The sequence below is a fragment of the Calypte anna genome, chromosome 3 (assembly GCF_003957555.1).
Source record: "Calypte anna isolate BGI_N300 chromosome 3, bCalAnn1_v1.p, whole genome shotgun sequence".
Taxonomy (NCBI): Eukaryota; Metazoa; Chordata; class Aves; order Apodiformes; family Trochilidae; genus Calypte; species Calypte anna.
The window spans coordinates 70,501,215-70,513,324 of NC_044246.1; the positions used below are offsets into that span (position 1 = coordinate 70,501,215).

Here is a 12,110-nt window from a genome sequence, read left to right on the forward strand (position 1 = left end):
TTTAGAAGAATAAAAACAACTTCATCTTTGTTCCTTTTTGATGTGTACTATCACAGAAAACAGGGAGGCAGGTAAACAAGAAGGGGAGAAATTGCTTCTGTATTTGGTAAGAGAAATAACAGATTGTTCAGCACTGCTGATCAGCTTACCTTCATGAATGGCTTTTAACAATAGCAGCACAAAAGACAACCTTCTAACAATTCTCTAGGAATTATTAACCTTGGGATAAGTTGTATAGGGAAACTAAATGTCCTCAAACTTGTTTAGATGCTGGAAGAGTCAGGTAAGTTCCTTATTTTTAAGAATAACCTGATGTGATTTCATGTCCTACGTTTCAAAATCTTGTTCCGCCTTTGAAAATCTTTGCTTTACCTAAAAATTATTTACTCCTTAAATCTTACCTGGCAATATAGCCAAGTAACTTGCCATAGGCTGCAGGCACTCCATTCCTACCAACATGGCAATCTTTAAAACTCTGGTCTTTGGCCAGACTCTCAGAGTCTGGTGCTCCAGTAAATGTAGGAATGATCACTGTGATGTGACAGGACCATACAGCAACATCTGAGTCAAGATGTTCTACTGAAGCTGGTAGCAAGCATACTCTTAGAATTTCAGTTTGTAATATTACATACCCTAAACACTTATTTCTGGGTATTCTGAGCATATGGTTTTCTCTGGTAAAGGAGAGGTTCCCTATGCAGTTATCAAGGAAAAAAAATTTCTCCTGCTTTCAAATTGCTCAGCTGTGGAAAACTCACTCTTCTTCTGAGAGACAAAAGGGCAGGAGAAATCCCAACAATTTCCTACTATTAATTATTCAGATAAACTATTTGCTTTAGAAAGTATTTTTTAAAACTAAGACAAATAATTAAGTACTCAAAGGACTGTTTCTACACTTGCAAAGGACAGGCAAGTTAATCAGCTACCTGTTCTCTATTGCTCAGAATTTTAATTGTAAGTTATTTCAATTATGTATTACTTAGAAATGCTGTTAACAATTTAAAATTTTTATTTGGTAAATGCATAGAAGTAGGTCACTGAAAACAAGCTTATACACAATAATACACAGACACATCAGAGGATTAATATATAAAAATCAAGAGAAAAAAAAACTGACCTGCTGCTTCTGGTGTTTGCTTAGTAGGGCTAAAAATAAGATGTAACATCTGGAGCAGTCTGCTAAAGCTGCACAGAAGTCATTGTAGGAAGAAAGTTTGCTACAAAAGTACAAAAAAAAAAAAAAAAAGAATGAAAGCACTTTTTTTCCACAACATGTCTTTTTAAAAATCCCTCTTCTTTTGACTCCCAAAGCCATTTTTTTCAGTAAGTGAAAAAATGAAATGAATGCCAACACTGACTTCTAGTAGAGGCATACACAGTTACACAAGAGCACAGCAGAAGCCCAGGTGTCCTTGCCACAGTGAATTATGGGCAGAAGCAGACATAAGGAGCTTCCCAATCTGCCTGCCATATGGGCATGGTACACTAACAGTAGCTCTTCTAGCATTCTATGGAAAAATTGTAAGTTCAAGATGACCTGGGAAGTCAGAAAGGAGAGGAAATAGTCACTTCCTAATGCACACCCAGTAAAGCCCAGTGATGGCACCAACAGAAAGTGTCCCTCACTGCAAATATAGAGAACACCCCTTCTTGCAGTCACAGATTTTATCCCTGCATCCTGCCCAGCAGTTGCGCCAGTACTGCACTGCTCACCTTGGCTATTAAGAAAAATGAGAACTGGATGTGCTTCAGTGATACCACAGAAATACCACAGTAAGAGAACTGGGATATCCTCTTACTCCCCATGTTCTCCAAGCCAGCAAGGATCTGTGCTGAAGTTCAATTATAACCAATTAAAGCATGACTTACAGACTTAGAGACATGTATATTCGGGATAGATTGAACATACTCTTTACAAACTGCCTTAAGTTACTGAGAGAAAAAGAATAATCTTTCTATATTACTAGAAGACAAAATTCAAATTTGTGCTCTGTATTGAATAGTATAATTTAATTGTTTTTTTGGTGACTGCAATTTCCAGGAAGCTAATGAAATTGATTTTCTGGCTAATTTGTACCCTTGGAGCCAGCAGTTCACTAAACTTCAGAAAAAAACCATGAAGCAGTAGGAAACTTTAAATAAGACAAATTACTTTTGCTCCATATTGAATTCTGGATCAAGTAAATGTCCTTGTCAGAATTACAGTGTAAGTATCGATCACATTTAATTACAAACCCATTACCCCACTTTTCATGGCATTTTCCAAGTAAATAAATGCTCTCTCCTTAGAAGAAATAAATATGCTCCAAGTGCTGTAATCATTGCCAAAACTCATTTTTTGGAAATAAAACAGACAGATGCAGACAAGGTGGCATGGAACTGGGGAAGCAATGCACATACTTTTACAAGTGGCACAAATGACAAAGGACCAGATTTGCCTGGTTTTAGCTGGGAATATGAAGGAATGGCAGCCCCTTACTGTAGCTGCTCCTCAAAGCAAACCTTAGCTCATCTAGCAAGGAGAATGTGGTGGATGATTTGTAAGGGCTTGAACAGGAAAAGGAGTCCATAGCAGAATCTCAATGAACATGGAGCCACAGGCAACATGACTCAGTACAGTAACAAAGCAGCAATGGCAAACAGTTCATCCAGAACAACATTCATAAATTGTGTTTATAGCCCAGCTGCTCCTGAAGAAATTACCAGCAGTTAATTTCACAACTTCTTCAAAATCCTTAAATTGTTTGCAAGTCCATTAAGCATTGGATATTGTAAGCTGGTGCTTGGTAACTGGAAGAATTTTGACTAAGAAACATTCAGAAGACAAAAGGATCTTTTTAGGAGATTCACTCATGCTGATCTCCCTCTAAAAAGCACATCTTGGGAAGCAGCCACTGAGCTACTCATAAAATTGACATTCTTTCAGTGCTTCCATCTGCACACTCAAGCCCTGATCCCACAGATTAATCCCCTCAAACACTCTGTGACAGCTCAAAACAATGAATGCTGATCACTTTTTCTCCCTTTTGTATTATATTTCACAATACACTATCCCTGATATAACTTAAGTTTGTGTAATTTCTCTCATTCGTTTTTTTTTTAAATACGGCCTACAATAGTTTTAATAAATACTGAATTACTCATGCAGCTTTAGAACACAAGAAACAGTACTTTAAAAATCTCAAATAGAATCTGTGGGATCAAAGAATGACACAAGACAACAAAACTTTTTTCACAGAGAGAACGAGTCCAAGTTTGGATGCCTACAATTAAACGATTCCCTCAGTATTAATAAAGCTGCAATCAGCATACGAAATCACTAAAACTACACAGAGCTCAAAAAAAAAAAACCAAACAAAAATCCCCAAAAAACCTCAATGTGAACCCTCCAATTTCAGTGCTTGATTCTGCACAAGAAGAGCCCTCTTTGAGGGCTGTGTTCCCTACGTACCTGAATATCCTGACAATGTAAGTGCACACATCCTTATCACAAATGTGTTGCTCCAGCGCCACGGAGAGCTCGGGGACTGCACCGCTGCACAGGAGCTGACGTCTCGCCGTGGGTAAGTCAGCCAAGTTTCTCAAAGTTGCTGTCAGCTGGATATAAAATATTTAAAGGCTTATTAATCACAGACGTTTTCAACAGAATCCACACCGGTTTGAAAATTCAATTAAAGCTCAGAACTCATTTATAATGTCTAAGATGGTCTTACCCCTTGTTAGCATTCTGCAGGTATGAAGCTACCAATAAATTACTACAAGAAATGTGCAAGTAACAAAATCGTGTATCTTGAAATAATTGTTTAATAATGAAAGATTGAGAGTAGTCCTTGCTGGCATGCAACCTCCTCCTTTGAGGGAAACATGGTCTTTCATATGTTTCAAAATCTTGTATGCACGTTTACAACCACACATCAAATGGAAATCAGATGAAATGCTGTAGACAAAGTGATTTTTTTGTATAAGGTCTGATTTTGCAAATTTGTATTTAGTTCTGGCAAATCAATATTGGTATTACATACACAGAAATACAGTATATAAATTTAAACTATAAGCTGCAACTAAGATTAATTTATTTTAAAAGACAATAGAAAATACTTCGATTGGGATACTTAAAAGTTAATCAAGATCAAGACAAATCCAGTATTCAAACAGTACAAAAATGAAAAGTGTAAGTCCTCAAGATTATTTTTGAGAATCCAGAACATTTTCAGAAGATACCAGTTTATTTCAAGGAGTTTTCAGTGTAAAGCATCTGTGACTTGTATATATGCAAAATCAATCAGCTATTGTATTTTTTCAGGTGCTCTGGTTATCTTCCAAAATAAGGGTATTCAAATGCCAAGGTCAGACAGGCAATGACATATAAATTCACTGTTGATCTAAACCAGACCTTACTATGAAATTAATGTCAGGTCATTTAATCTAATGTGACTGTGGGTATTCTTCAAATTTTCCTTATTCTAGGGTATGAACTCCAATTTGCTTTTAAACATAGTCTGACATGGCTCAATAAATATCTGCTTAAACTCTATGTAACCATAAAAAACTTTATAAATTAAGTATTTTATCACTGAATGGGTCTGCTTGTCTAGAGATATGTAATTGCTAATTTTAAAGAAAGAAGTCTGACAAAGAGCAGATTAAGTTGTTGGGTTTGAGGAGCTCTTGCTCAGGATTCTATTCACTGCTCTGTCCATTCCCCAGCAGTTTTTATATTTTGTCTTCCTACCTCAACAAATTTGACAAAAGTGTGCATGGTTTTAGTTACCACACAAATGAAGACTGAAAATGCAATTCAAGATAGTCTGTAATGGAACCATAGGAGAAAAAAAAAAGGATGTCAAAATGGAGAAGCAAGGTACAGAGGGGAAAAAAAAGTCTGTGATAACACGAATGTGATATGTGAATGGATTTAACTTCAGCACTAAATATGAAATGCATGCTATATTCAGAATAAACAGAAACTGAACCCATAGAAACCATTTGCATCTACCCTGTATTTTAGGAAGACACCCAGAGTTTTTGTTATTTCGACTAAACAACTGCAAAAATACAGTTCTAGGTATGTTTTCTTTCCCAGGTCATGATATTTTACAAATCATCGCAGTAGTGGAAAAATGTTTTAAAATTAAAATATTCTGAAGTTATTTGCTATTCAAAAGTTTTGGTGGAAAAATTCCTGGAATAGACACAAGGTTTCATTCTGCATTAGCATACAAAATATTTACAGTCAGCCTAGGATGATATTGAGCTCTAGCTAAGCTTCACAACAAAGAAAATGAAGTGAAAGCCACATATTGAAAGTGTAGTTCAAAAACAGACAAGGATTTTTCACTGCAGCAAGAAGACACATATTAGATTATGAAAGTAAATATATATTTATCAACAGATAATGGTGCAAAGGTCCTCAAAAAGAGAGTGAATTTTATCACAATGAAAGACAGGTTGGAAAGGAAAAGCAATGCAAAATAACATACACATTAAATATGTGAGACAGCAAAAATTAGAAGCTCACAGAAATATAAATCCACAAAAGAACAGTTAGTACCCTAGTGAAATCTGAAGAGTACAAATTAAAAAATAGTAGAAGCTGGCCAGACAGCAGATGAATTCAAGAGATATTCTGATTACTTCAAGCAGACACCACGATTCAGGGATAAATGCTTCACGATTAGCTCCAGCAATCCCCACCAGCCCTAATCCTTATGTTGCCATGTGAAAGATCAAATTCACCCAAACAGAAAATTAACATCAGACAAATGCTATTTTTAAAGAAGACATTTAAGTATTTTTCAATTAAAGAACATGGAATCCTTGTTAAGCCTTGTCAGTGACACTTAAAAGACTTGACTTTTGAATAACTGTCACCATATCTGATATAAATGTGATCAGACTGTTAAGTGAAGCAACAAAAAAGGAGTCAAAGATGACCTTTGTTTCATGCCCTCTATTAAGGAAAAACAATTATTGTTGCAAACATTTTTATTCTTGTACTGTGAAATTTCTGCATAAAATCCATTCTGAAGCAAAAAAGAAATAAAGAGAGGGCCTTCATTCCCACAAAAAGGACCTGGCAAGATTATATCTAACACTGCCATCTGGTGATTGTGCAATTACACAGTTAAAGACTGAAGAGTTGGTCCCAGTTAACTGCGATACTGAAATTATCAGGATTAAAAGAGAGTAGAGCCTCTCTCAGAGACCACTGTAACTATTTAAGGTGCTTTTCTCCTGTCTGTTCTTGAACACTTGTATTTATTTATTATTTCTGTATGTCACTGGATATTTGATCTTTTGCTGCAAGTTTAAGTATGCCATGTAAACTTCCTTTATTCTGCAGACATGAATCACTAAAACAGAACTTGTCCTACATCTCTTCATGATGACTGAACAATTAACTCACATGGAATAAATGGTGCACATTATTGTAGATTTGTTGAAGAAACTGATATGAGAAAGTTGCACAGGAATTCCACAGCAGCAGCAATCACTACTTTTCTCACAAGAGGAAGAAAATTATCTGCACTACTGTAGAAGAGAATATAAACAAGTGAAAGAGCAAGCTCAGTAAGAGACAGTTGACAGTACTGATTTCACCACAAAATACTCAAGACTTTTGTAGAAACAACCAGTCTATTCAAACTACAAAATAGTTTTGCTACACTATCAATCGTACGGAAAACTGCAGATACTAATGGCAAAAAGAGATTGTAAAACATAGCATTTTCCTTTTGCAAACTTGATTTAAAAAAAGAATTTTATCTACATTTAAATAATGGAAGAAAAAACATTTCTGCAAAGTTGTGGGGAAGTTCAGCCAGCCAGTCAAGCAGCTGAAAACATTAGTTTTACTACTGGGACATTACCGTGACTTTGCCCCAGCTGGCAGAAACTTCTTTTTATATCTATTTAACATAAATTTCCATCTTTTCTTACTCAACAGGATTCCCATTACAAGCATTATATACTTTGACTAAGGCCAAAAGCAGCCAGAAAACACCAGTAAGTAATGTGCTTTACTTTTAACCATCACCATCCTGCTCTCAGAAGGGTATTTTTAAACTACATAGACATGACAAGAGATACAGAATATATATCTCTAATTTAGGTTTTAAAATGCCTACACAAAAAACCAAAATAAATTTCCAGTTACTGAAATGACTACACAGCTTCTGCATGTGAGGCATCATCCTCTACTTCTTCAGCTAAGCTTACATTTCTTATAGGTAAGGTCTTTTAAGTCACCATCACCTTGCACATTACACTGAGAACACAATCTATTCTGGACCTTCCACCCCTCCTAAATAATTCTCAAAGGGGGTTTCCACCTAAACTGATAGCCAAAGGCAGCACCGCAGCAGTACTGGGACCTACAAAGCCTAACTAGCAGCATTGAAGAAAAATAGGGTCATTAAATTTTGATTATGTACAGATGTGAAGTTTGCACACCTCCTCTTGAAAAAAGAAGGCTTGGAAATCCCATATACTATTTTTGTATAGAATATAAGGTAGGTCATCAACAAAATGGCACAGGTTATTTTAGCACTGTTTGGAGAATTCTTAGTGGCACAAGAAAACTTCTATTGCAGATTCTAAAGACAGAAGTGTGTTTATTCATAGAGGAACTTAATGATACCAGGACCAGATATCCTACCTCAGGACCTCCTGAGCCAAATGTAGGTCTTAACGTACATCATTTCATTCAGTGCTTCATACCATCTCCCAATTTTATGTTTGTATTAAGATTATATACAGTAGTTTGCAGAGACATACCTCATCTCTCCACTAAACAAAAATCCGTAATAGTAATTCAATAATGTAAGCTATCTGCTTTGTCATGTAATTTTAGGCAGTATGAAATCCCTTGTTTGCAAGTTAGCAAAGAATTAAAGAAAACTGGCATAATTAGTAGAGAAATTCAGTGTAAACACTACTTCAGAAAGCTATCCAATTCATTTTCCTATTCACTTATCTTTACATCAGTAATTTACAAGACAAATGCCAGGAATCTACCTGGCAAATCCTTGACAAACACAAAAGCCCCATAATCTATATAACAATTTTTTTTCTAAAACACTAAGGTTAAAACAATTTTAGGGCAAAGGATTACTTTTCATAGTCATCACTCATTAGGGTACTTCATATGTGAACAGATAGTTTTGAGTTTGCTGCCTTCAAAAAGCACTGGCTCTTATAACTACCTCCTCCCTAAATTACTGTTCTTCAAAAACATTTTGTCAAAGAAACATAGTTATATTTTCCAATGCATTTTTAAAAAATGCATTATTCTTCTAATAAAAAGCTTTTTATAAATTCCTAGAGTACTGCAGAACCAGTTTATATTTATTATTTTGGTTTAAGGAATGTAGACAGGGAACACATTTTTATCTGTTTACTACAATACCCGGAACATTGTCAGCACCATAAAGCAGTAACAAGAAAGTGGTTTTATTAGGTACATAAAAATATTTCTATTAACTTTAGAATTTCTAAAGTCTTTCAAACTGATACACAAAAATACCTATGATGATGAAATTAAGGTCCTGAACAACTTAATGTAGACTTCTTAAAAAGAAGTCTATTCACATTCAGCTACAACCCTGCCACTGGCACACAGGTTAGCTTATCTCCTTCTAATTAAATATTTATTTTGCCCTTGAAGTGAGTACTTTAAGAAATAAAAGTAAATGCTAACCTGGACTAATAGGTGGCCCAAGCTGGAGAAACATGAGTCATTTTCTTCTATATTATTAATCTGCTTCATTAAGTGCAGCAACATTTCAGTAGTTCCTTTGTTGACCATTTCATTAAGGAGTACTGCATTTCCAGACATGAATTTTATAGCTCCCAAGCAATACAGGAGAGCTTCAGTGTTATTGTGTGGATCTTCAGTTCTCAGGACCTCCAACAAGCAATCTAAAAGGAAAGTAATTTTGCAGAAAGCCTATATTAACATTTATGTTCAATACAGTCCAGTCACTGAAGAGTTCAACAATTAGGAACAAAACAAAACAAAATAAAAAAAACCCCACACCAGATTGAACTCTTTATAATACATTTCTAGTAAGTAGGCTAGAAAAACTGAGTATTTGGATTGAAACCAAGAGACAATTATTGATGAATAAGAGAATGGGCCTGACTTTTGTTCAGGCTTCAAGAACCAGTTGTAAACTGGTTCAAGCACCAGTTGTAAACACATAGCAGTAATCATTGAAATCCTCAGTCAAGTTTTGCAAAAGTGATTGCATGCACCTGGCATTTGGGTACTAAACTTGAGACATTCTGAAGAGGTTTATTCCCACTAATTCTTTAAAAATCAAATGTCTTAAAGAATCCCAAATGAAGCACTAAAAAGCACAGGTGCCTAATTCTAATGTCATTTAGATTTGAAGTCTTTTTGTAGCCTTTCTAGATTTACTTTTTATGTAGGTACAATTCCTGTAAAAGTTTTGCTTTATGCTACCACTGGCAGATACCTGAAATCTTAAAAAGGAAGAGTTGTCAGCATAAGCCCAACGCATCTTTCACAGGCAAACGGAGGCATTCTGAATATCGTGTGTGTGTCTTAAGTAATCCTAACCAATTTGTTACTTTTGAATTTACAAATAACATAGAATGGCTAGGGTTGGAAGGGACCTCAAAGATCATCTAGATCCACCCCTCTGCCATGGGCAGGGACACCTCTCACTAGATCCAGTTACTTAGAGCCACATCCAACTTGGCCATGAATACTGCCAGGGATGGGACTTCCACTACTTCCCGGGGCAACCTGTTCCAGTGTCTTACCACTCTCACAGTAAAGAATTTGCTCCTGTTAGCTAATCTAAATCTCTCCTCTTCAAGATTCAAACCGTTGCCCCTTGCCCTCCCACTACACACCCATGCAAAAAATCCTACCCCAGCTTTCTTGCAGGTCCCCTTAAATACTGACTGAAAATGGTATTTACTTCTGCTTCCTTTGCTCCATCCAGCTGAATAAAAATATTTTCCTATGTCATTAAACTTAAGAGATTATTAAATTCTTTTCTGTATCAATGCAAGTTGAAACTCTCTCCAAGTACATGAGTATATATGGATGAAGTATACATGCTCCATACTCTTGCCCAAACTCTCACCCTCACCAAGTGCCTGGCAGTCAGCTAAATCACTTGGGTGATTTAGTGGCAATGAAACCTGAAATCAGTGTCAGGTTCCTGCTCTGCTCATTATGAAACAGGGTCTTGAACAGTAGTAGTACATTTTGGGATGAAGAGTTGATTTGTTCTTCTACTGGAGATGCTTCACTGCACAAGAATATTTCACAGGGTCAGAGGAAGAAAAAGCATCTCTAACCCAGTGACTGCAACACGAATTAGGGTGATTATGATGATAAACCTGATTCATTTCTGCACCCTGTGAAAGGTGGGTCCAAAACATCAAGAGTGAACAACAGAGAAACAAAACAATACCAAAATCCTTCCTTCCTTCACTAGTTTTTAAAATACAGGGAAGGAAGACCAAGTGAGAGAAAAGTGAATGAAGACAGAAATGAGAGCAAAACCCCCCAGTGCTTAGACAGGCACATCCCCTTAACTTGTCCAAGATTTTTGTATAACACTAAACTCCATAAAACCAGAGTTTTCCAGTGTCCAAAGTCAGTTGAGCAATCTGAGCTGTTCTCTCTGGATCCTTTCCTGTTGATGTTACTACTGGAAAGGCTTATCTGGTCTTTACTTCTGAAAACACTCGCATACTAAACTTTAAGAATATTCTCATCAGTTTTAGTAGACACACACATATGCTTTAACTTATGCATATGCATTCAATGCTCGCAAGGTCAAGGCCTATGTTAATTAAACATTATGAAGATCAACACTGGGCATTTCTTCATATTTCTCATATTTGCAAGGTGTATAGGGGTAACACAGATAATGTTACAATCACAAAAGGTATCTTAGGGCCATTGCTGACAATTATCCAAAACCACTGGCTCACTGTGCTGCAGCAGCTAAAAAAGCTAATGCTGGTTCTCAGTATCCTTTCTGATAATGTCCAACACCACAGACAGCATTATTTCACCAGTGAAAAGCTGGGTGCAGACATATCCTGACCTCCCTAGACAGTTTTGTTCTGTACATCTCTAGGATTTACCAGAGCTGGAGAAGGTATAGAGAAACACTTCTAAAAAAAATGAAAGAATGACACAATATCCTTTCAAAGAGAGAGTGAAATCTGAAGAAGGCAGAGATTTGTCATACTGACTGTGGTTTAAAAAATCATGAAGGTCGAGGGTAAACTGATTGTAGAAACTCTTACAAGCCTACAAAACTACAAGCTGGGACATGATGAAAAATAGATAGATTTAAAACAGCAGACACAGAACTTGAGGAACTTGCTCTATGAGGTTGTACAGGCACGTTCAGAAAGTTCAAAAAAGAATCAGGCAAATTAATGAAAAAAATATCTATAATCAGAGACTGAAAAGGATTAGACATAGATGCGAAGTGTAATATTCCCAATAGGATGTAACAATTCCAGATGCTGGGGTAGTACAGGGAAAGCAGATCACAAGAAACACATAGGCTTCCATGATCTCCCTATCAGCATCCCCTATCTCCATTGCTAGCCACAGAATACTGCACTAGATGCACAGTTAGTTTGACCCAGTAGACAGTTTTTAGTGTGTGACTAAGCTAACTGAGAATGTTTCTGGAAAGACAATCAGTCCAACTATTGAATTTCAACATCTAAGTACAGAATACATACCCAATAATTTGTCATCTTGAATGATGTAATCATTTTTTTCATTCTTGCAAATTTTAAATGCAAGCTTGCAAACACTGAGAAGATTTTTTCCATCTACTCTCATCTGAAAAAAAAAAAGCGCAAGACATAAAAATCACAACAAAATCTATATACAAAAATGTACCACACCATTTTGCAAGTTCAAACACATGGCAAACTTGTATTCTCACAGAACTATTAAACACCTGACAGCACACCAAGCCAAACTGAAAAGTTAGCAGAATTAGAGGACTCTGAGACATAGCTAGTTTAAGCTCTCTTTAGCAAACTGTGCTGACTGACTTGAAAATAACAGATGATATATAAACTTTCTATATATCTGC

General features: G+C 36.1%; 1 protein-coding gene across 1 annotated transcript in view; it reads right to left on the reverse strand.

Moving 5' to 3' along the window:
* ARMC2 (armadillo repeat containing 2) overlaps positions 1 to 12,110 on the reverse strand; it is a 58,732-nt gene that overhangs the window by 20,767 nt on the left and 25,855 nt on the right. Inside the window, 4 exon segments of the mRNA XM_030447967.1 lie at positions 1,118 to 1,217; positions 3,452 to 3,597; positions 8,699 to 8,919; positions 11,749 to 11,851. Coding sequence (XP_030303827.1) covers positions 1,118 to 1,217; positions 3,452 to 3,597; positions 8,699 to 8,919; positions 11,749 to 11,851 — 570 coding nt within the window.